We start from the raw sequence: 26307 nt of genomic DNA, 5'->3' as shown, positions 1-26307 counted from the left end.
ATAAAAAATAATAAAATAATAAAAACAAAAATCCAAAACAAAACAAGCAAAACATCGCCGCCAAACATGTGTAAGTGTACTGATAAGTGAACAGCGGGATGACGTATTGGTTATCATATTAATTAATGTATTCAGCTTGATTCATATCGGGAATTGTATGAAAGAATCCAATTATTGCCCCACTCAATTATATATCACTGAAATGCAACTACTAATGCCGTCAATCAACACTCTAATTGATGCTGCTGCAGATACAATGTCACTAGAGTAAGTTGGGAAACATTATTATGACCGTTATTATTATTACTATTATTATTATCATTATTATTATTATTATTATTATTAATGTTCTAACTTTTATCATCATTATCATTATTGTTAATAGCAACAGCAACAGTAAAACCAATTACAACATTAAAATCATCATCATCATCATCATCACCATCACCCTCATCATTTCTTACAAACTCTTAGCGACAAAACTTTTTACGATATCATGAAATACGAAGAGAAAATATTGCACTTTTCGCAACTTCTCATGTAACAACGAGTGAACGAGAGAGAGAGAGAGAGAGAGAGAGAGAGAGAGAGAGAGAGAGAGAGAGAGAGAGAGAGAGAGAGAGAGAGAGAGAGAGAGAGAGAGAGAGTTAACAAGGAGGAGATGAAGGCAAGTTGAATAGTCAGAGAGAGTATATGAGAATGGATGGCATGGGAGAGAAGTGGAGAGCAAGGAAGAGGGAAAGAGAAATGAGAAGAGGAATGGACGATAGAAGAGGAATGTGAGAATGAAGAAATGGGCGGAGTGAAGTGGAGAGAGTAAATGAAAAGATAGAAGGGTGGAAAGGAAGAGAAATTGGGACAGGCAAGATACAGAGAGGAAATGGAAACCAAGAAAGAATGAAAAAGAAAAGAAAGAAAAAAAAATAACTTGCTGAAGGAAGAAAGGGAAAATTATTATCATAGTGGAAATAATACAGAAGAAAGATAATTAAGCACGAAATTAGACGAAGAACACGAGATAAAGATAATGAAAGAAAGGAGAAAGTGAAAATAAAGACAACTCATAAATGGAAGAAAACAAAAATCACCACCACATGAAAAACAGTATAAAAAAAGATAATAAAATCATTAGATAAAGAAGAAAGATAAAAAAAATTGAAAAACACAGAAAAAACACACCACAGTATAACAAAACATAGATAGCAAGGGAGGAAAATGAGAATACCACAGGAAACAGGGCTAGCAGTGGAAGGCTGAAACAGGGAGAGAGAACACGGATGGCGGGGTAGCGGAGGATGAAGCTTCACCGGAGGGAGGGAACGGGGGCGGCGCGGGCGAGGCTGCTACAACAAGACGATGAATCCGCGTGGTTAAGGAAACAATTGAATGGAATATTGTTAAGGCTGCAGCGATTTACGAGGCTTGGAGATAAATGCCCGACGATAAAGACAACTCTGGCAGCGGAGATACTGAGATCCTCCATGCTTTTCGCCCCTCCTCCTCCTCCTCCTCCTCCTCCTCCTCCTCCTCCTCCTCCTCCTCCTCCTCCTCCTCCTCCTCCTCTTCTTCTTCCTCGTGCGCTGTTACATGATCAAAGTCGTGTTATTATTAGTTTACCGCACCGGCCTTCCATTAACAAGCTGACCTCCTCCTCCTCCTCCTCCTCCTCCTCCTCCTCCTCCTCCTCCTCCTCCTCCTCCTCTGCTTTCGTCTCTCCCTGTTTTCCTTTCGCATGTCTTGTTTTGGGGTTTCTCCGTTGCTTTATTTCTTTTCCTTGTCTTGTTTCTCTTTCTTTTTCTCTTTTATTAGTCTCATTTTACCTTCCGTTCCACTCTCTCTCTCTCTCTCTCTCTCTCTCTCTCTCTCTCTCTCTCTCTCTCTCTCTCTCTCTCTCTCTCTCTCTCTCTCTCTCTCTCTGTTTCCTTGTCTTCATTTATTTCGTTTTAGCTTCATCTTTCGTCTCCTCACTCACTCTCTTTCTGTCTCCTTTCTTTTCCTCTTTTTTTCATTTCCTCTCCTCCAGTTATTGTGTTGTTTATTTTCTCAGAATTTCGCACACCTAATTTCTTCTTCCCTCTGCCTCTTATTCTTTCGCCTTCATTTCTTCTGGCTCTCTATTTCTTCTAATTTTTCCTCTCAAAATTTTATTCTTCTCCCGATTGTGTGTTCTGTTCTTCTTTCTGGGTTTTAGTTTTCTCTCCCTCTCTCTCTTTCTTTTTCTTTCTTATCTCTTAAATTAAGTTCTGCTTTTATTTTTGTTTTGTGGTTTTCGTTTCTCCTCTGCTTTCCTTTAAATATTGTGTTCTGCTCTCTCTCTCTCTCTCTCTCTCTCTCTCTCTCTCTCTCTCTCTCTCTCTCTCTCTCTCTCTCTCTCTCTCTCTGTAACCCACTTCTTTAGGCCTCGATCCAAATTAACAGTGGAAGTTATCTTTGTTTCTCTTTTTTTTTCACTCAATGTTTACAGTCAAGATCCGTTCGGAGTCTCGGTGATCATCGTCAGACTGGTTTTACTGCCTCGTAACTTTCACTCCAGTACGGTTAATAGGCTGGCGGGGTCGTCCGTGCGTCGTCCGTGAAGCGTCCGTCCCTGGGGCACCGCAACTCACGCCCTTACTCTTTTGCTACTCTGTCTTTCCTTTGGTCTCTTAAGTTTGTCGTTTTCGTTGCGGTTTTGTGCAATGGGTTGGTGATTCGTGGGTTTTGTTTTTAAGGTGGTGGTGGTGGTGGTGGTGGTGGTGGTGGTGAAGAATATACAAAGCAAGTCCAAACAGCAACAGACTCTGCGGTCCTTACTACGCTGTTTGGGTACTATTCTACTCTATTAGTGGGAGAGGCAAGGTAGCCGTGGGAGAGACAGGAGGAGCAAGAGGAGATAGAGGAGGAGGAGGAGGAGGAGGAGGAGGAGGAGGAGGAGGAGGAGGAGGAGGAGGAGGAGGAGGAGGAGGAGGAGGAGGAGGAGGAAGAGGAGGAGGAGGAGGATGGTGATAATGATGATAAAAAGAATAATGAAAACGGACAAACATTTTCCCAATAATAATAATACAAAATGGAAAGTAATTTTGCATCTGAACTAAAAAAAATAAAATCTGCAAACACAGCACATTACCACCTGCATTACCACTGCCGTTATCATTACGACCATCATTCCATTTCCTACATTAGACATGCATTGCTCTTATTACTCGATTAATCTTATTAAAAAAAAAATCTGTCTTTAGAATTCCTTTTAATGGAGCATCAGGATATTTTTTTCAAGGTTTTTAAAGATACTTGCCTTCCACTGCTTTCCTCTGTACGAGTAATTTTGAAAAAGCGCTCGAGAAATTAGAAGAATTGCACTTAATGAGTCAATGTGAGAGAAAATGACGATAAAAAAGGTTAAGGAGGTTAAGGAAGTCAGTTCACTTGTTTTTACTTCACCGAGGAAACCCAACAAGAGCGAAAAATTATATAAATCCAAAAATTTAATGAGAAAAAAATGTATAATGAGAGCACAAAGATTTCCGGGAAGAAGAAGAAGACGAAGATGAAACAACAACAACAACAACAACAACAATAACAACAACAAAAACAATCATCTGAACACACATCCACCCACTTACTCATCCACCCACTTACCCACGCCTCCCACCCACCCACAGAATCAACCAGGCAGAACAAGACAACAGAAGATCAAGGTGTTTAGTTTGCACAAGTCCCTCTGGAAGTCTTACCCTGCCTGCCTTTCTCCCTCCCTGCCTCTGCGCCTCTCCGCCCGGGACCTCGCAGCTCGCCGCGCCCTCCACACACTCGCACCATCACTCATGTCATTAACACCAAGCCAGTAATTAACTCCAAGTCAACTGCTTCGTTTGACTTCGACGCTGTCCTTAATTATCTCCAGCCAACCTCCTCCACAGACCTTCAGCCGTGATTCTCTCTCTCTCTCTCTCTCTCTCTCTCTCTCTCTCTCTCTCTCTCTCTCTCTCTCTCTCTCTCTCTCTCTCTCTCTCTCTCTCTCTCTCTCTCTCTCTCTCTCTCTCTCTCTCTCTCTCTCTCTCTCAAACAAAGGAAGCATTTTTCCTCTTTCTTTTATGCGATCAAATAACCGAAAAAAATGTTGGAAAGTCATCTACTAAAAAGAAAAGGAAAAAAAGAAAAATAGTTGACCCACTCTGGTTGCCTGGAGGAGGAAGAGGAGAAGGGGGAGGAGGAAGAGGAGGAGGAGGAGGAGGAGGAGGAAGAGGAAGAGGAGGCTGAAGGAAGAGAGGAGCAGGTGGAGCAGGATGTGACAATGAGGATGGAGCTGTGAAGTAAGAGCTAGTAAGAGAGAGAGAGAGAGAGAGAGAGAGAGAGAGAGAGAGAGAGAGAGAGAGAGAGAGAGAGAGAGAGAGAGAGAGAGAGAGAGAGAGAGAGAGAGAGAATGAAGGTATAAGAGAAAGGGACGTGGGGAAAGGGAAGAGAAAGAAGACGAGGTTATGAAAGATTATGGCGAAAGAGAAGTACGAATAAGGTCTTAGAAGAAGGAGGGAGAGGTGGATGGGGGGAAAGATGGAGGGGAAGGGAAGGTAACAAGTTGATTGAAGCTTCTGATGAGAGTAGTCTGAGTAACGTAAAGGAATAAAAAGTCACTTGTCTACATTGGCGTTGTAGCAGATTAACAAATAAAAAAAAAAAAAAAAGGGAAAAGAAAAGGCCATTATCAAAACAATACTTCCATTAATTACTCGATATATATATATACTACACAATGTTCATATTCTCAACCCTGAGATACAATTATTCTTCATATAACGTGAAACTTTATAGTAAGAGACGAAAATGCAGTAACTATAACATAAGCTTTCACAATATGCTATACTTTTAATGGAAAACCAAAATAAACACGTGACATTTTCCGCCCAACATTACAAGTTTCCACAACACGTCATGCTGAGATACGGAAATGGAGAAGTAACATTTTTGGGGCATTTTCACGGCACACCGGTCAGTCACAGTTGCCTGAGTGCGGTGCATCCACTCGTCATGGGCAGGTGGTGACGCGGACAGCTGGTGGGGCAGGAAGGAGGGCGGGGTGGGTTGTGGGAGGAAGGCGGGGGTGAGAAGTGGTGTTGGGGAGGGACAGTAAACTCGCACCTCCAACACACGCCTTTTTTCGTTCAGCCGCGCAGGGAGTCCCCTCGGCTTAAGGCTATTTCGTTTACGAGCGCCGAACACTTCCGATATTTTTGAGAAAGATTGCAGGAAGGCCATAAATTACGCGCTAACAGGAATAATGGTGTGGGAAACATGATCTACGCTCGGCGATAGAGCAGACTTGCATATTTTCGGTGATATGTCTGGCAAACACTGCACGTACGCTCCCAAAACACCGTATTCCTGTGATTCTTTTTTTATTTGTTTATTCCCTACCACCTCGACTACGCGGCAATAACAATCCCGTTTGGAAGGGCGAGGAGGGGAAGATCTGAGTCACTGATGCTACAAAAGTTCCCCACACCAGTAGTCTGAGTATTAAAACCTCCTTCCTCAATCAGACGCCAGTAACTAACAACACCAACACGTATCATCACTCCGTAAAGACGTGTGGCAGGAGAGGAAATCTTGAGTCACTGATGCTACAAAAGTTTCCCATACCAGAAGTCTAAATATATGCGCCCTTGAATCAGCCACTTGCCAGTAACTAACGACAGCAGCTGGGTACGCATCCTCATCCCATACAAAGACGCGCGGCGGCCCAGTAAGCCCCTACTCAACTAGAGGATATCAAGGCATAAGAATTTTATTACCCACCAAACTGTTATGCCACGGTCTCTTCACCCCAAGAAGCAGACAATATTGAGACACGAGGAAAGTGGGCCAAGACGTATTACCTCACGACATCAATGCTTATGTACGGCAGCTGAAAGGACCATCTAACAAGCTACCGGGAGAAGGAGGAGGAGGAGAAGGAGGAGGGGAAGTGGCATGTGTTTGTGATAAAGTTAGTTGAGGGAGAAGTGAGGAGAGCAGGCGGGCGAGTGGGAGTGGAGACTAGGGACGAGACGAGACTGAGTGGATATTGAGCAGCCCAGAGCGAGGAGGGTGTTTCATCTAGTGCCGGGGATCGTACAGGCCCGGTAGCGGAATTCAAGTAGCACATAACAGAGCGCTAGAAGTCTTGTCAGAGAGAGAGAGAGAGAGAGAGAGAGAGAGAGAGAGAGAGAGAGAGAGAGGGAGAGAGAATCATACAGGCCCGGTAGCGAAATTCAAGTAGCACATAACAGAGCGCTAGAAGTCTTGTCAAAGAGAGAGAGAGAGAGAGAGAGAGAGAGAGAGAGAGAGAGAGAGAGAGAGAGAGAGAGAGAGAGAGAGAGAGAGAGAGAGAGAGAGAAAGGAGGAGGAACACTTCATACCAGGCCAAAAAAGCATCAATAAGGTACAGTAGTCGCTCTTTGATGATTCCTTTCAAGCAAGGCAACACAAGAACGGTTTAGTCGCGCAAAAGAAAACTGTTGAAATGGTACAAAGGCGCAACTTTACGTAGAATGGAGCGCTTATCTGACAGGAGAAGAACGGAGGGGAAGAAAGAGAGAGAGAGAGAGAGAGAGAGAGAGAGAGAGAGAGAGAGAGAGAGAGAGAGAGAGAGAGAGAGAGAGAGAGAGAGAGAGAGAGAGAGAGAGACGACGACGACTAGGCGGAGGAGGAGAAGGAGGGGAAACTTGTGAGCGGGCATTAACCTTCAGGAAAATACCCTTAAAGAAAGAGAAGAAAAGTCAGAAATTAACTTGGTGTAGAGCACAAAGGCCGAGGGAGTAGCGGGAAGAATCTGCTGATGAGACAATAAGGCAAGGTAAAAGATTCCCTCCTACTTCCTTCCCAACATTAATCAGGTAACGTGATGTTGGCAGACCGGCGCCCACCTCAACCTGTTTAAAGAGCTGGAGAGGGGCCGGTAGTATGGAACATAAAGAACGGTGATAGGGGAGAAGAGGAGACGGAAGGTTAAGGAGGGTGAGGGCTGAAAGAATGAGGGAGGGATAATGAAGCAACGTGCAGACGATCGAGGAGAAAAATGTGAAAATATAAAAAAAACAGGAGAAAATTATTAGGAGATACTTGAGAGAGAGAGAGAGAGAGAGAGAGAGAGAGAGAGAGAGAGAGAGAGAGAGAGAGAGAGAGAGAGAGAGAGAGAGAGAGAGACCCACAGATATTCTTACACAAGCAAACAATGACAGGCATACAAAACACACACACACACACAATAAAAGCAGATAGAAAGACAAACGCGATGTAAATGAATAGCTTCCGTTACCCCCAACAGCAACATTTCCAGAGGAGCATATCCGGGGCACGCTCCCTTTAAGTATGCACAGCTGGCACTCCAAATATGTGTCCGCCTAAACTGATAAAGGCGGACACGCAAAGGGCAGAGATGGACACACAGACAGACAGGTGAATGGTGACACTGACGAAGATATAGATGAGCAGAGAGACAGATAGACAGAGAGATAGACAGTGAGATAGACAGAGAGATCGACAACTAGACACAGCAGCGGAAAAAAAAAAGAATATTGATGGGCAGAGAAGTAAATGAGATGAGACTTGTGAAGTAAAGCGGCAGGTGAGTGAACTGAGGCAGCCAGACAGGAACACAGAAAGAGACGAATATGGAATAGCGAATACGAGACGAAAGATAAACGAACACTAATGGATGGACAAAGAGAAATAAAAGTAAACTCAGATACATTGAAAGAGGGAGATAAGTGAGTGAAATTGAACCAGCACGAATATAAAAACAGAGAGAAAGGTAAAGAAAATAAAAAAAAGATATACGACTATATATAACCACAGAATCACAAGCATACCAACACAGAGAGCGCCCACACATACACACACACACAAAAAAAAAAAAAAAACAGATGATGGATTGAGCAACGAACATACATTCGAACAAACAGGTAAAAAATATGGAAAAAAAATTATCTAAAACTTGAATACTTATAGAATAAAAATGGGAAAATAAAGAAAAACAGCATCAGTATTGAGAAATTACACGTAAGGAATACAAACATAAATGCAGAGAGGATACTGAATTGAAAAAGGAGAGTCTCTATAAAAGGAAATAAAAAGAGGAGGACTACTGCAATACAAAACGACAGATGCATAGAAACAAATATATAAAAAAGCACACACACACACACACACACACACACACACACACACATACAATTAGAATCACACGAACAAAGAAAACACCTGGAGAAGCAGAGAGAGAAAGAAGAGAAGAAAAATCGCACTAAAAACAAACATCACAAACACACCAACCAAAAAAACAAAGAAAAAAACACAAGACACGAAAGAAAACAATTAAAAACACACCAAGACGTAAAAGGAAGAGAAGAAGGAGGAGGAGGAGGAGGAGGAGGAAGAAAAGGAAGGCGCAGCTGCGGAAATAAAGACAGAGACAGGCAAAAGAAAAGCACATATAACATACAGCACCCCAAACACAGCAGGAAACAGAGAAACGAAGCCAGACACACTTCACCTCAACCCTCATGCACCACCCCACACACGGACCCTCGCAGCATCCAGTATAGAATCCTGTGACCTCATTACCTTCTCCCTTGCCTGAGCGTCTGCCCGAGGGAGGAGCCACGCAAAGGACGCCCTTATGCAATGGGTTCAGAAGGCCATAGGGGAGCCAGGAGAGGATGGAACCAATAGAGAGGAAAGTAACGGCGACGCAGGTGATCAGGGCCGGAACATAATACCACGGATACGGTGCTGAGTGAAGGGAATGTGACAGTGTGTGAGGGAAGGATGGGAAGAGGAAGGGACGAAGAAAACAGATGAAGGGAATGTGACAGGGTGTGGGAAGGCAGGAAAGAAGGGACGAAGGGAACAGATGTGAGGAATATGATATTTGAGGGAAGGTGTGAAGAAAAGGACGAAGGAAATGTGACAAGGTATGAAAGAAGGGTGGAAAGAAGGGAGGAAGGGGAAAGAGAGTGAAAGGAATGTGACAGGGTGTGAGGGAACGCAGGAAAGGAGGGGAGGAAGGGGCGAAGCGAGCAGGTAGCATCAGGGAAGGGAAACTAAAGAATGAAAGGATATACTAGATGAAGAATATACAACTTGAAGGAACGTTTTTGTATTTTTCCATGTATGATCAAAAGGAGCCAGAAAATTAGAAAAAAAAAGCTAAAAATGTCCATCAATTTATCGATCAAATATAAGAGAATTAAAAAGTTTCCGAAATGAAGGTTAATTAAGTTCCAGAATATGTCCTAAAACTCCTCTCTAAAGCAGCTCTAGTTACAGGAAGGAGGAAAACAGGTGCAGTCAAAAGATTCCAGAGTTTACCAATGAAGGTGAAGAAAATGAATGTACAGGTTAACTCTTGCGTTAGTGAGGTGGATATCAGAGGGGTGACGCAATAAAGGTAAAAAGACAACAAAGCCGATGGTGTATGATGTGTATTTTGCCAGAAGAAAGCAGGGAATTATTCCGGCTTAATAATATTGAGTGAATGGGAAAGAAAACGGAAATACCCGTATGAGAGAAAAAAAAAAAAAAAATATATATATATATATATATATATATATATATATATATATATATATATATATATATATATATATATATATATATATATATATATATATATATATATACATAACGTAGGAGAAAGACAAAGAGAATTTATGATTATTGCCAAAAAAAAAAAATCAAATGAACTGCATGTAAATAAAAACCAGCAAAAAAAAGCGGGAAAACACACACACACACACACACACCATATGGGCATGACACCCTACCTAAAAAAAAAAAAAAAGCAAAACAAAAACCCACAAGCAAACAAACAAACAGGGAAACAGGAACAAACAAATAGAGGGCGTAAACTGGGGCGAGCCGAGAGAGAGAGAGAGAGAGAGAGAGAGAGAGAGAGAGAGAGAGAGAGAGAGAGAGAGAGAGAGAGAGAGAGAGAAATCAGGGGAAGGGCAAATACAAATGGAGAACAAACTCTAAATATAAAGAGAGAGAGAGAGAGAGAGAGAGAGAGAGAGAGAGAGAGAGAGAGAGAGAGAGAGAGAGAGAGAGAGAGAGAGAGAGAGAGAAGCAGAATCAGACAGACAAAGAGGGACGCGTCGGCTAATTAGGCCATACAAGGAAGACCCGAGGTACAAACACCAACACAAAGTTATAATGTCCTCCGCCCAGTGACTACAATTTCTACACCAGCGAGTTTTAATTTGTAATTAGTGCCCAACTCTCCATCCTCCCCCTCCTCCTTCTCTGCCTCTTCTCTTTCTCTCCACTCCCACAATGCCATGCAATCTGTTAATTCTCTCTCTCTCTCTCTCTCTCTCTCTCTCTCTCTCTCTCTCTCTCTCTCTCTCTCTCTCTCTCTCTCTCTCTCTCTCTCTCTCTCTCTCTCACACACACACACACACACACACAACACGGACGGCGAGAGTATATATATTGCAGAATAAAATATTTTCAAGACATTTCCGGGAAGGTATTAACGAGAATGTTTCAATTTATCATTTTTGCAATGGAGGTCAAAGCATACGTAAATATTCCGGTTAAATATGAACAGCAATACTTCTTCCCCTTTAAAAAACATGAGCATTGTCAAGTAGTGTAGAGAGCCATACTAATAAATATACTACATACTACAATCATACACATGCATACATTAAATCCTCTTATTTTAGATGCATCTCCTATATTTTACCAAACCAAAACTAATATAACAATTTATTAGTAGTAGAGCGAAAAGTCATCCTGTTAAATAGACTATAGACAAACACATACATTAAATCCCCTTATTTTATACGAGTGCCACTTTGGCTTGTTATCTACGTATCTAACCTAACCTAACCTAACCTATCTAAATTAACCTAATCTAACCTAAGCTAACCTATCTAAATTAACCTAACCTAACCTATCTAAATTAACCTAACCTAACCTATCTAAATTAACTTAACCTAACCTATCTAAATTAACCTAACCTATCTAAATTAACCTAACCTATCTAAACTAACCTAACCTAAACTAACCCAACTTAACCTACGTTTTCCATGTAGATAACAAGCCAAATACGCTGTACGGTGTAGATACCAAAGTAGCACCTTTTATATGTATCTCCTATCCTTTAATAAATCAAAACTTATATAACACATTTTACTAGTAGTGGTGTGGAGAGTCATACTAATAAATACACTAACCATACACATATACATTAAATCCTCTTATTTTCACATGTATCTCTTATCGCTAACTAAATCCAGACTTACGTAACACACTATTGGACACAAACATCCATCTTACCGAGCTAAGTCATGTAATAACTGGCATACAATCTTCTCCTACACATATAGAGCCTTACATAATCCCTGCCCCCCTATAGCCCCTTACCCCACCTCTCCATCTCTCGGCGTCACCCTTCAGGAGGCGGGCGGGTCAGTCTGTCCCCTTCCCCTGCCTCACGATATCTAAAATGAATCAGGCGAGGCGAGGCTAGCTATTGGCTGGAGGGGAATAAATACAAAGTTTACGATTACCCGGAGTTACGAGGAAGAGGCTGCGTGAAGATGACGTGTAAACTGCTGCTTGTGTGTGTGTGTGTGTGTGTGTGTGTGTGTGTGTGTGTGTTGTTTTGTACTTTTGTATCTTGATGGAATTTCCTCTCTCTCTCTCTCTCTCTCTCTCTCTCTCTCTCTCTCTCTCTCTCTCTCTCTCTCTCTCTCTCTCTCTCTCTCTCTCTCTCTCTTTGTGTGTGTGTGGGGGGGGGACACGCGCGCTTGCTCTGATCTCGGTAGAAGTTTTCTGCTTATCTGTTTGGTTCCTTATCAAATATGTCTCAGAAACAGTTGGTTACGGCAATTACACACACACACACACGTCTCTCCAGTCACTCACTCTGTTTCTCATCCACATCAGTCAGTCTACGTTGAGCAACCCTTCCGACTGGCATTCCGTTTTCTCTACACGGCTGATCTTTCCCCTGATTTTACCCCAGCGCGGGTATTCCAACTATAGCCTTTAAAAACAACCTTGACTTCAGGGATAAAATTCTCTCAAACACTCCTCCTTTCCCTCCTCTTACTCTCTAATCGCCAGCATCCTTCGCATCCTTTCTCCTTTATCTAATATCTTTGTTTGTTAAGCTTTTCATTGTTATTTGGTATATTTTTCCTTAATTACTCACTCTAAGTCATCTTTACTTGTTCTACAGCCTTCCAAACACTGTATTGATAAAATCTGCAATATACGTTCTTTTCTATTATTCGTTCTTTTTTTTTTAACGTGCTTATAAAGATTTCATGCCTTTCTCTTAGTGATGTGAATTGTTCCGTATCGCAGAGAAAGGGTTAATGGAAGGTAAGATGAACTCGGGTCGTCTCAGGTGAGTCTAAACAACGCTCTTACCTGTGCGAGTTTCACTGGATATCGAGCATCAGGTAAATGTGTTTTAAATAAGGTGTGCAATATCGTGTTATCGTTAATCCCGTATTCTCGTTGTTTCATGTCTTTTTTTTTTTTGTTTCTTTTTGTAATCGGTAATACGCAATTCGGCTTTTAGTTTTCCTGTCCACCTGGACGTTAATTGGAACCTTAATTGGGCAATGCATCAAAGCAGCATCTGATTACCGATCAAGTTATATACTCCCTGCATTACTGCCCACCCAACTCTTCTATTCTCTCTCTCTCTCTCTCTCTCTCTCTCTCTCTCTCTCTCTCTCTCTCTCTCTCTCTCTCTCTCTCTCTCTCTCTCTCTCTCTCTCTCTCTCTCTCTCTCTCTCTCACACACACACACACACACGCACGCACAAAACTGTAATTATGTAGTTATAACTGACATTGATGGGCAAATAGGACTGAAAACACACGTACCATGCTGTGTGTAAACGTTCGTGCGTGCGTGTGTGTGTGTGTGTGTGTGTGTGTGTGTGTGTGTGTGTGTGTGTGTGTGTGTGCCCCCGAGCCGCAGTGCGAATGCCGGCTGAATAGCAAGCTTTACTATTAATGGTACCAGGGATAACACCGCCACCAGCAACAACAACACCAGTGGTCCCAACAGGAACAGCAGTGGTGGTGGTGCTCGTAGTGGTAGGAGCAGCAGCAGCAGCAGCAGCAGCAGCAGCAGCAGCAGCAGCAGCAGCAGCAGCAGCAACAGCAGCAGCAGCAGCAGCAGCAGCAGCAGTAGTAGTAGTAGTGGTAGTAGTAGTGGTAGTAGTAGTAGTAATAGTAGTAGTAGTAGTAGTAGTAGTAGTAGTAGTAGTAGTAGTAAAAATAATCAAACAATACTAATAATGGTTATATAAACTGCAACTACTACTACTACTACTACTACTAAACTACCATTACTACTACTACTACTACTATTATCACTTATTTTTACTATCACCATTATTATATTACATCTACATTTTTTTCCTTTAACTATTACATCCCTAACACACCTGAGCAGCTGAAGGTAACCGTTAAGGGACAGGTAACACAGAAGAACCTCAACACAACAACACCATGAACACCATAACACCACACACTACACTTTCCCCTCCTTCCTCTTAGCAATTCATCTTCTCCTAACACATACTACTTTTTTTTATTCCCTCCTCCTTTCTCTTAGCACCATGTTTCCTCTTTCTCCTCGACCCACTTCCCAGAATCCCTCCCTTTTGCCTCAGCTTCCTCCTTGGTGCCTCTCATCACTTTATTTCGTTCTACCTTAATGTCCCTCTTTTTCTCTGCTCAGATCTACCCCGCCTCGAGTCCTAGTCTAAGTAATCCCTTTAGTCTGCCTTGTTTTCCTCCTCTTTTTCTCCCCGCCCGGTACGTAATGGCTAAGTGAATATTCAGAAAAGTTACGTAAAATGCAACGCTCCCTGAGGCTTAAACGTTGCAGTAGATAGGACTTTTATTACGAGAGTGATTTGACGGCTGATTGGTCCTGCCTTAGATGGATGGGTGTGGATTTTTATGTTTTGTGTTTAGTCTGTTGTTACGGAAGGAAGTTGTGGAAGCGTTCTAGTGAGTTAACCTATAATTGTGTGTTCCTGTTTTTTTTTTTTTTTTTTTATCCTTCTAATTATTTGTATTTATCCCAGAGCTGCGGAGGAAAAGTAAAAGATCTATTTAAGTTTACCAATTAGACTTTTCATTTTTCTCTTTTGTCCTTTTTTTCATTTATCCAATAGTTAAGTCAAGAAAAATTTACCTAAGTTTACCCAGTTACAATGTTGTTCTTTCCCCTTTAATTCTGGTAAGGATATCTTGAGAGTGAATGTGCACAGGTAATGGTAATCAGACTGTTTAATCGCAAAAAAGATAAAAATCTACTTTACTTTATCCAATTTTAAGAACGCTCCCTCTCCCTCCCTTCTGAATTTTTAGAGGGCTTCACTGCAGGAAGAATTCTAAGCGGTATTTTGAACTGGTTGAGATCGTTAGAAATCCACATAAGCTACCCAGTAATAACAGCATTTCATTTTCTTCCCATCCGAATTCTTTGAAGGCAATACTGCAAGGTAAAATTCTAAACTAGTGAGTAGGTGCAATTTGGACTAGTTAAGGAAAAAGTGGAAAATTTACATTCCCCTTTTATAAGAGCATTTTGTTTTCTTCCCTTCAGGGTTCTTTAAAAACTATACTGCAAGTCAAATTCTGAGCGAAGGAGTACGAAAAAAGTGTTCAGACTAAAAAGAAGAAGAAAGTATTAAAATCTAAGTTCAGCCAGTTATAAATGCATTACATTTTCTTCCCTGAATTCTTTGAAGACTGTACTGCAGATAGAATTCTGTCGTGTGGGTGTGCACAAGTAAAGGTATTTCGACTAGCTGAGGATGTCGCCAGGTATGAGATACGAGACTCTCAGGAAGCAATCTGGCTAAGTGTGTGAGTGGCCATCAGGAAGGGAGACTGCCGCTGCCTCCCCCGTCATAGTATGCACTGATACTTCCACGATTTAAAGGGACATTGTTTACTGTTTAAATGTTGGTGTGGTAGAGAAAATGTTATGTTGCAAGGGTACTTTAATTAGTTTTTTTTTTCTCTTTTTTAAGGGTGTTTTGTTAATTTTACTGGTGACGAAAAGAAGAGGACAAACAAGAACAAGAACAAGAGGAATAACAGCAAAAACAAAGAGAACAACAACAAAAGGGCCAAAAAATCGAAGTAAAACCAAAAGTAGGCACAGAATACGACCTTAAACACACACACACACACACACACACACACACACACACACACACCAGTACCTAACGTAAGGGAAGTAATACGCTCTACAACTTTTTACTGGCACATCACTTACGTTTTATTTGCAGCTTTTGCTACCTCTCTCTCTCTCTCTCTCTCTCTCTCTCTCTCTCTCTCTCTCTCTCTCTCTCTCTCTCTCTCTCTCTCTCTCTCTCTCTCTCTCTCTCTCTCTCTCTCTCTCTCTCTTAAATGTTTGTCCCACGCACCTCACCTCTTCCTAACTTTCTCATCGTTCTGAAAAAAAAGTCGAGTTTAAGGTAATTTTGGAAGTAACAAAATACTCTTTATCTAGAAGCAATTTTTATGGCGGGTGGGAAGAAAGAGGGGAAAGAAAGGAAAGGGGGAAGGAAAATGAGGGCAAAGAAAGTTTCCCGCTGTTTTACAAGCCAGTAACTAGAGTGACAAAGCCCAAAGTAAAAGTGATAAAAGTAAGAGAATAAAAAGAGGAGATGTTTGTGAAGTCTGTCCCTGAGTTTGTCATCTATTGCTTAAATTAAGGCGCTCGTATATTTTTTTCCCATTTTCTTTTATCGTCTCTTTTCCTTTTTATTTTTTTTCTCTTTCTCCTTCACTTCTTCCTTCCATCTTGTTTTTTCCTTTTTCTTTTTTTTTTTCCTTTTTCTTCTCATCTCTTCTTTTCGTTTATTATCTCATTTATTTAATTTTAATGGTTAATTTAATTTGTTTTTTTATTTAACTTCGCATTGAGTACCTCTTTTCTTTTCCCTCCATTTCAGTTACCTCATCCTCTCATCCTTTTCGTGTATATACCAGCCCTTTCTCCACATTTTCCAAAACTTCATTCATTCTTTCATTCCTTTCCTTCCATCTTTTCTTTATCGTTCTCTCTTCCCCCTTTTTTCTTTTAACTTCCTCTTTCTTTCCTTTTCCCTTCCTTCTACCACCTCTCTTTTCCATCTCTCTTCACAACAGCAAGAATGGAAAAGAAAAAAAGTCTACTACAGTCTACTAGATTCCCCACTGCCATCGAAGACGCAAGATTACCAAATACAACTTGAGTCATATTTCGATACACAATAGACTAAAACTTCTAACACACTCCATCTTAATAAAAAATAAATACAATAACAATAATAATAACAAAAAATCTGAACTAAATCTAAAGAAATCAATAACAAAAAATGCTCCAAATACCTCAGCGAAATCTAGGCAAATGAACAAAGAAAAAAAAAAAACCAGGGCAACAATCTCAAACTCCCTTCTGAGACTTCCTAAGGGCTTCTGAGGGGTGGAACACTGCTGCAGAGGATCCGGGCGAAGACGCTGCACATTACCCACAAGCACGCGTGGAAGTAGCCGCGAGGGGTAGCAGTGGAGGTAACGAAACGGACTTCAGGGAGTTAAACTTACGCAAGGGAGCTACAGGTGGAGGTTGGCGGGTCACTAAGGGAGGGCCTGACGACTTCAGAGGATACAGGGAAGGAAAGGGAGAGAAAAAAGTAATCCAGAAGAAAGGGAAGGAACATGTACAGGGAGAAAGTAAGGTAGAGAGGCGCAGAAGGGGTACAGAAGACAGGAAGGGGAGAAGTATGTAAAGGGCAAATGAAAATCATGAAGGATGGAGGAAGAATAAAAGGAAGCATGGCAGAGGCGAAGGAAAACTGGAGAAATGAAGGGTTTAGACGAGAAAGTGAGAGAGAGAAAGGGGAGAAGAATGTGGGGAACAAAAGGAAACTAATAGCGAGGCAGAGGAAAGGAAAGAGAAGAGGAGAATTCGAGAAGTAAAGGATAAGAGGAATGACAGAGAAGAGGAACAAGAGGAAAAGAAGGGAAGCAATGAGAGTAAACAAAGGAGCAATGGAGTAAAAAACGCAAAATAAAACAGAAACATTGGACAAAATTGGAGAAAAAAAATAAAGAAGAGAAACCAAAGAAAAACCGAAAGACCATAGAAGCGACAGAGTGAATAAAGAATGGAGAGAGGTGAAGGAGGATTACAGGTGGAGGGAAGGAAGGAGTGAAGGCTCAGGGAAGAAAAAGCAAAGAAGAGACAGGGGAGAGGAGATTGGGAAAGGGAGGCAGGTATTTCTGGCACGAGGACTATGAGAAAAAGAGTAGGGGGACACGTACAAAAGGTAAGGGAGACGAGACGAGACGAGACCAGAGAGAGAGAGAGAGAGAGAGAGAGAGAGAGAGAGAGAGAGAGAGAGAGAGAGAGAGAGAGAGAGAGAGAGAGAGAGAGAGAAATCATGAGGATAATTGGCAGTAATGGTGGTGGTAGTGGTGGTGGCGTAGAGACAACAAACAGAAAGATAAGGGAGGAAGGAAGGGAAGGCAGGAGATAAGAGGGGAGTAGGTGCGATAAGGGAAGGTACTGAAGCAGAGGAGCGATAAGGAGGAGCAGGAAGCGTTAAATGAAAGTAGAGGATCCCATGAGAAATTGTCGATATCAAATTAATACCCTAAAACCTTAAAATTTTACGTGGATACTTCAAATTTTTCATACTCATCTTAATTTTGAGTTAATCTTACCTAATATACATGTGCAAATTATGAAGACACATGAAGGAATGGCAAATACATCTATGAAAATCTAATCTAATAAAATCTTACAAAATAAACACGTTCGTCTGAGGAGAAACATAAACAATCTAATGAAATTTTAATTAATAACTAAAACTTCAATAAAATCTAACTGAATTTAATCTACCAAACCGTAACAAAATGTATATATACCTTACCAAAATCAAAGTAAATCTCAGTTAATCTCAACTACACCTGTTAAAAAAATAAAAAATCCAGCACGTGATATTCTAACAAATCACCTTAACTCACCTGTAGGAGCAAAGGCTGAAATTAAACTAAATTTCCTTCCTTCGTTGAGAAAATGACGCAGCGTTCTCATCACCACCAGGAATCTACAACAACTACAACTACTACAACTCCTCGCAAACTACAGCTCAGTTCAACGACCCTGGAGGATGTTCTCGTTAACCCCGCCGCCCTGAGTCTTGGGGCGGCCGTCCATCTAGCGGAATTAGAAGGAAAACTCCCCTTAAGGAAACAACTCACGGAGGAAGGCGGATCATAAAAGCGCGAGGCATCCAAGCAACACTCAAATTACACCTTTTTGGTCGCGTGGGAGCCTTGCAGGTCTCTCTCTCTCTCTCTCTCTCTCTCTCTCTCTCTCTCTCTCTCTCTCTCTCTCTCTCTCTCTCTCTCTCTCTCTCTCTCTCTCTACGTAAGTCACAGCCACTAGGCGAAATGTGGGCTGCAGGAAGGGAGGAAGGAAGAGAAGAACTAAGGAGGAAGGAAAGAAGATATGTATAAAGGCAGTGTGGGACGAGAGGAGGAGGAAAGGAGAGAGGAAAGGAGAGAGGAAACGAGAGACGAGTGGAGGAAAGATTGGGAGAAGTGACCAAGGAGGGGAGGAAAGTATGCTGTGATGGGACACGGGACAAGATTCTCAGCGGGGCTACAAGATATCACCTGTTCGTTGTTCGTTTGTTCGCTCATACGTAACGCAGACAACAAACACCACCACCACCACCACCACCACCACTTCCGCCGCTATTACCACGAGAAGAAGGACGGCAAGGAGGACGTGGAAGTCTAGGAGAAGGACAAGAGCAAAGACAAGGGCGAATAAAATGAGGAAGACGATAACGATGATAATGACAACGATGACAAGGTACACGGGGAGAAAAAAAGGAACATCAACGGAAGAATCTACAATAGAGATACAAAGAAGAGAGGACAAACTTTAAAAAGGAAAAGGAAGAAAAAAGGTATTTAACTATACGTATCACTTATAAAAATAACTGCAAGAGTATAGAAATAAGAAGACAAATTAGAGGAACACGACGATAAACGTTGAGAGATTTAAAAGAGAAAATATATTTACCTAAGTGTACCAGTGACAACAAGCACAGACTTGAATGAACTCTGTGTTCTCAGGAAATAATTAACCTACTAATATTTATAGACGAAGTAAAAAAGAAAACAGATACAAAGGAAGCATGTTACCTCTTACCTTAATGAGCTACCTGAGGACCAGTACAGGTACGAGTATAATTGGGATTTTCGACCTTGTATTTTGCGCTGTGATGTACAGCCTAACACTACATGCTTTCCTCGACATCATCCTGAATATTAATGTCAGTGAGAAACGCGCCAATGTTTCTGAGTAAAAGGGAAGTGAGTTTGGATGCATCACGTTTCATTATCTCGTGGAGGTAAAATTATTCGTCACTCATACCTAGCCCAGAACATTAATTAAGAGTGTTTTTGCCACGCTTCCCTGGAAACGAAACATTCTTGCGCTATTAAACTTTCACTGTTGGATTTATGGGACAAAGATGTTCATTTATCTGACGTTTAACGGCACCTGTCTTGAGTTACTCGGCAAAGAGGGAAGCACAGTGTTGCACAGAATGTCACTTGTGTCAAACTGAACTAGGACACTAAAAACTACAACAATTTATTCCTGAGTGAAGGCTTGGGACAAACAAGATTCAACAGTTTTCTGATTCACAGCTTTACTTCAGGAAGCTCACGGCGATAGAAAAAAATTAATCAACATTTGTATTCTGCTTCTACAACATTTTGTACATCACAATATAGTTTCTGGGAGTATAAAGTTATTGTTTTCTGTCCTGTACAAAAAGTCACTAACATCCACTACTGGTGGGATTTAACGAAAGAAAATTCCCATCAACTACAACTGTGAATAGAAATTGTACCTTCATTCCTGGCATTGTTTAGAAATGTTATCATTAAGGTCCATTTTATTAAACGTTTAAGCGTCTTATTCCATCAACTATTAACACGCTCTAGTGAGAGTAACGAAGGATTATCACGAATGCTTATGATTCTAGTGAAAGTTTAATAAATATTCTGCATAAAAAAAGTGAAAGAAACACGTAAAATCCAAATGTGTGGGCCTTTGAAAAAAGTACTTAAGAGAACCAGAATACTTCAGACTACTGACCTAAACATGTCTTCCTGCCATCGAAGTGAAAACATTTGCCAGTGTGAGGTGTATGTGATGACCACGCAGCCACTGCCTGCAGCAACAGAACCAACATGGAGACGCAGAACACTGGAGTAAAGGACAACACATTTCACGAATGAAGTAAAGTGCGGCTCATTTACTTCAAGAATAGAGTAAAACAAAACACATTTACTTCAAGAATAGCGTAAAACAAAACATATTTATCTCAAGAATATAGGTAAAACAAAATACATTTACTTCACAAATAGAGTAAAGAACAGCACATTCACCTAACGAATATAGTAAAGAACAGGAAATTCACTTAACCAAAAACGTAAAGAATAAGACATTTACTTCACGAATAAAGTAAAGAACAAGACACTTATTTTATCCACGAATACACTTAAGATTATCACGTCGCCAATTTTTTCACGCCTGCATCACATATCACATAAAAAAAATGAATAAATAAATAAATAAATAAATAAATACACCTTAAAAGCATACAGTTCTGGACGCCACAAAACACATGAGTAATTTTAATGACATTGCCAGGAAAAATCTGGAACCATATTAAGGGAGAAGTTAAAAATGCAAGACGTGTGTGTGTGTGTGTGTGTGTGTGTGTGTGTGTGTGTGTGTGTGTGTGTGTGTGTGGGAAAGAGGTCATGCCTGGATTATACTTGTGTTGTATGAAGCTTAAAACACAAGGCGTGCCGCTAATTCCCTCCCAAAATCGCCTCCCTCTATCCAGGTCGTCTCTCAAAGTGGATTCACCTCGCCTCCTCACCAGGAAAAGCAGCCACGCCTTTGAATTTAGGTCATGAAAAAGAACTGCCTCGTGCATAACTAATTCAAGAGAGAGAGAGAGAGAGAGAGAGAGAGAGAGAGAGAGAGAGAGAGAGAGAGAGGAGAGAGAGAGAGAGAGAGAGAGAGAGAGAGAATTCAATGCCGTCTTATTCGCTGTTTGTAAATGTGATGAACGCTGTTTACGTACATACATACGTACTTACATGCACATTCATATAATAATATACAAATAAATACATATATATACTAAACTAGGAAAAAAATCAGTGTGTTGTGTGTGTGTGTGTGTGTGTGTGTGTGTGTGTGTGTGTGTGTGTGTGTGTGTGTGTTGAAGTGAGTGCGTGCGTGTGTTGAAGTGAGTGGCGTGCGTGCGAGCAAGCGTACACAAGGGAGTACTTTGCAGACAGACGACTCTTTTAACCAAGGCAGTTTGTGCAGCACTAATGCAATACTGCCAGGTGACGGCCCTCGGCGGCATGCCTGGACTGAGGGGCTTGAGAGGCGGAGTGTACCCACGCCACAACAACTCCGGCGAGGTCGAGAATAACAACTACAGCAATGACAATAACTGCAACGATAACAACTTCAGAATCGCAACTTTTTCTTTTTTTTTTTTTTTTAATGTTTAGTTTTTACTTTTTTTTTTTTTTACGTCTTGGAAATCATACGTGACATAACCTGATGTGGAAACTAAATGCTTATTTCTTTTCTATCTCTGCAAAGTGAAAATACTTGCATGTTCCTGTGACCTTCACTGCACCACGTTACTCTTGCAATAATCCCTTATATGTCTTCAACGTAGGTAGAAGGCGGAATTAAATCGCAGTTACTAACTCTGGATGTCATATAATCGCTGCGTCAAAGAAAATATTATGTGTGCTGGACTTAACTCCCTCAGCCTGGCGGACAAATGCTGCGCGCTGCCGAAGGCGTGACCGGACGATCCCCGCAGCGGCGGCCTCATCTAATTCCCTCGGGTTATCCTACTGTTTCCACACAAAAGGCGTGGATTCTCGCAGCATGTGTTGTGTGCTAGTGAGGAAATTATTATATGCACATTAATTTTGTTTTATTACATTATTTTTTTTTATTTTATTCTCTGAGAGTGGTCGTCTGTATTTGTGAACTGTCATATAAGTGTAACTGTGAAAAATTGTGGTATTAATTACATTGTTCGCTTATGATTTTTTTTCATTATCGATATTGCTGAAATTGACTAAATAAAGACGATGTCTGCCTGTCTGTCTGTCTGTCTGTCTGTCTGTCTGTCTGTCTGTCTCTACAAAAACAGTGCCGGAACTCCATCCCCCTCCCCACCTGCAGCACGGCACAAACTGGCATATTGTGCAGGTGATCAACAACTTTCCCAGGGTCCCTTTCCTCCACGACGGCAAGCTGCCTACACTCGCCTCGCACGCGTCACGCACATGACCGTGAAGTGGAAGCTCCAGATGAAGTGAGGCGTCAAGAGTCAGGCAAACAACAGAGCAGTGCCGGATCATTCGCCCTTAACGTGCTGTACCAAAAGTGTTATTCCCAGGAATATATTAATGTCTTCAGTCCATTTCCAATAAATAAATAGTATCGCAAGATTTGTGCATCATATATATATATATATATATATATATATATATATAATATATATATTATATATATAATATATATATATATATATATATATATAATCCAGCGTTAATATTATGTTATTGGAACAAACTAAATATGCACGTGCAAAATACTTTGCCACCAGCTCTCACCAGCAATGTAATCAAAGCGGGACGGTAAATAAATGTGAAGTGCCTGATGATGTGCCTGCAAGGGGATTGCTAATCCTTTTTTCCCTTTTGAGGACTCGATACATTCATTAATGTAAAATGTATATGTGCTCCTATATTTTGTGTGAATACCAGCAGCAGATAGTCAGCCGCGCGAGCAGGTCACGGCAGCAGGAAGGCAGTCGTCTAGGGAGATACTAGTAATTCTTCTGACGGAGCAACAACTGGCGAGGCTTGGCGATGAGCTCCTCGCCGCCTGTCACAAATATTCCGTCACGGCCACTGTCAGAATACGGACACAAAGCGTCCGAACTTTCAGTCGGATAGAGAATCGTTTGTAACCCCAAAAAGGCTTCGCTCAAGGTGAAGCAAGTATACCGGTCCGACTACTGCACAGTACGCTTGAGGTCACGCTAAGACGCTTACCCGAGATTTGCCGCGGCCTGCCTGGAGCACTTGACGTGACCTGGCTGGCGGAGCGCGGGGTTTTGTGCTCCGCTTCGTCACCCACACTTTCCAGAACCAGTAAAAATGACAAAAGAAGGGGAAATCATGCACAGGAGGAAAAGGTAAGAGGCAATAACAAAGAGTGCACTGGAGATATAAGTGCAGCTAAGACAAGAACAAGCAAGCAGAAACGACTTGATTGAACCATTTCACATAAAAAAGGTAGTTTCAAAGGATCCTCAAAGCTAAGTGACAGATACCAGCGTGAGGCGCGACGCGGAAGACGCGATGCATTCATGGAGTGATTACCTGTCTCCACCAATTACCGATAACGAGGCGGTGGGAGGCGCGATCCTTAACTGAAGAGATAGAATCATTCAACCTCTATCATTTTGCGTCATGGTCCCGGGCGGGCAGTCTCCTCACTCCCGCATGACGAACGGCGCCCTTGCCTGCCATTCCTCCGCCGCCGTGTGAGCGCGGGGAACTTACGGGAGGACTTTGTGATTTAATTGTCACCCAGAGAAAGTGGCGATGGCCGTGGCGGGGCGGCGTCTTCCTACACGTCACCGCCACGACTCATGACCCTCCTCAGATGCGTCACTCTTCCATTCACCTTCCACAATACCGAAATTAAATCGTCTGAGTATCCGATGCTACGTAGGTAAGAGAAAAGTAACTAAATCTACCACTCCTTAGTAATGACTACTGGTAACGGATACAGGCGATTCCTATTTCATTTGAGTAAACATGAACCATTTTTACTGAGTGGTATTAATCGTAGAGGGCGGTAAAAAGAATAACTATCCAATTACAGCTCTTGCTATTAATAGCGTCTGGAAAATACATTTTCACCAGACCGTTATGTGAAGTTCAAGAATCCATAGCAGTGTGTTGAGAAGCTGCTATTCTTACACACACCCCACACAAAGCGGTTTCATTTGTTAACTCTACGCCATAAGTAACATGTCAAGGAGGTTATTAAGTTTTGATTATATGTATTTAGTTTAGCAATTACCTTTACCTCTTGAAACTTAAAATAATCCTTAATAACCAACGGTGGCATCTTTCCCTCCTGGGACCTTTAACCTCAGCCTTCCTTCTTTCCTTCCTTTAACACCTCAGACCATCGCATCAACGTCCAACGCTCCGTTAAAAGAATGAAGTGAGGGAAAAAAGTGCAGGTGCTATCGGGCAGACTTGGCGACCAAGTTTGATGAAGTTCGGATTTGCTTGCAGATAAAGTTGGGACGGCTTCCTGCTCCCTCCCGCAGACACCCGGAGGACACAGCCGCCGCCAGGAACCGCTCATGCCCACCACCCTCGCCTCCCCAAGTATTACGCAGAAGGTGAGTATTGTCCGTCCAACTTCTAGGGAACAACACGAGGGAAGGACGAGGCGGTGATACAAAGATTATTCATGCGTGATGAAAGTAGCAGTAGTAGTAGTAGTAGTAGTAGCAGTAGTAGTTATAGTAGCAGTAGTAGCAGTAGTAGCAGTAATAGCAGTAGCAGCAGCAGTAGTAGTAGTAGTAGTAGTAGTAGTAGTAGTAGTAGTAGTAGTAGTAGTAGTAGTAGTAGTAGTAGTAGTAGTAGCAGTAGTAGTAGCAGCATAAGCAGTAGTAGTAGCAGTAGTAGAAGCAGTATTAAAGCCTTTGGTATTTCTCGAAATGCTTGTAAAAAATAGAATCATCATCAGATTTTGAAAATAAAGAAACTGTGCAATAAAAAGTTGAGATTTTTACGCAAGAGAAAAGAATATGATGACACTAAACACAGGCGTACTGCTTTGTAATTCAACTCAACGTGTTTCATTACAAAGCAAGAATACAAAACAGAGTAAGAGGAAAGCGGAACGAAGCGAAAGCAAAAAAAAACAGTCAACAATTTACACCAACGATTCAATTGCGAAGAATAAATAAGGCACGAAGACAAATACGGTAACAGACTCAGGCCAATGAATAACCTAGGAGGAGGAGGAGGAGGAGGAGGAGGAGGAGGAGGTGGAGGAGGAGGAGGAGGAGGAGGAAAAGAAAAATTATAAGTAATAGTAAGAAACAAAATTCGATCACGACGTTTTAATTCAAAGATCTGGAAACAATCACCCCCCTCTCTCTCTCTCTCTCTCTCTCTCTCTCTCTCTCTCTCTCTCTCTCTCTCTCTCTCCTCTCTCTCTGTGTGTGTGTGTGTGTGTCTGTCTGTACGATCCCTACCTATGTAATTCAAGTTTATCATCTCGCTTCTTTATTGAGCAGGATATTACACGTTACCGAGCGACACACGCCTGCACTGATCACGCTGCAATCTGATCCCACGCCTAGAGACGAGAGGGAGTGAGGGTAGGCGGGAGAAGGGTCAATGGCGCGTCTATCCTGAAGGGAAGAAATCTGAACCTATGTCGTGATTTCTGCCTCGCCTTGTGTTTGAGTCTGTCCGTATCTCTGTGTCCGTTTCTCTCTCTCTCTCTCTCTCTCTCTCTCTCTCTCTCTCTCTCTCTCTCTCTCTCTCTCTCTCTCTCTTAAAACCAATATGACAAGAAGTACCTAAATTACTCCACATGTAAGGAAAGGAAAGAGGGCGCCGTAAATAACCAGGCAAACCACAAAAATGAGACAAAAGGACAAAAACGCTTCAAATTATGACAAATCGCGACACGGGAGACGAACTGGAAGGTGGAATAAAGGCCACCGAGGGAGGGAGCACACAATGAAGGGAACGACAAAGGAAGAATGATGTGAGAGAAAGCGATACATGAAAAGGTTTTGAGGGAAGGAAAAATAATGCGACAAAACAGGAGGAGAAAAGGGAAATGGACGTAAGGAAACAAAGGGTATGAGAAAGGTAGACAAAGAGGGTATAGAATGGTGGTCAAGCAATAATAAAATAAAAAAATAAAATTAAAAAATTGGCACGCAAAAAAAAAGAGACGCAGAGAAAGATATTATGACAGCAACAGAAAAAGATATAAACAAAGACACAAAGAGAAACAAATAAAAGCAGAGAAAAAAAAGAGAGAAAGGACACGACAAAATTACCTAAGAAAAAAGAGACAGAGACAAAAATAGAAAAAGAGAAAATAACAGACATAAAAGT

The 26307-nt window shown here is 41.6% G+C and overlaps 1 protein-coding gene across 4 annotated transcripts in view; it reads right to left on the bottom strand.

The window, feature by feature from the left end:
* LOC135089705 (uncharacterized) overlaps nt 1–26307 on the bottom strand; it is a 256573-nt gene that overhangs the window by 85567 nt on the left and 144699 nt on the right. For 2 of the 4 annotated variants that reach the window (XM_063985637.1, XM_063985639.1), the window contains exon 5: nt 20180–20290. The exons of the other annotated variants lie outside the window; for them this stretch is intronic. In XM_063985637.1, the coding sequence (XP_063841707.1) occupies nt 20180–20290 (111 nt within the window). The remainder of the gene's footprint in view (nt 1–20179; nt 20291–26307) is intronic. 4 annotated transcript variants of the gene reach the window in all.

The sequence above is a fragment of the Scylla paramamosain genome, chromosome 33, assembly GCF_035594125.1.
Source record: "Scylla paramamosain isolate STU-SP2022 chromosome 33, ASM3559412v1, whole genome shotgun sequence".
Taxonomy (NCBI): Eukaryota; Metazoa; Arthropoda; class Malacostraca; order Decapoda; family Portunidae; genus Scylla; species Scylla paramamosain.
This window is presented reverse-complemented; position numbering and strand designations above follow the sequence as displayed.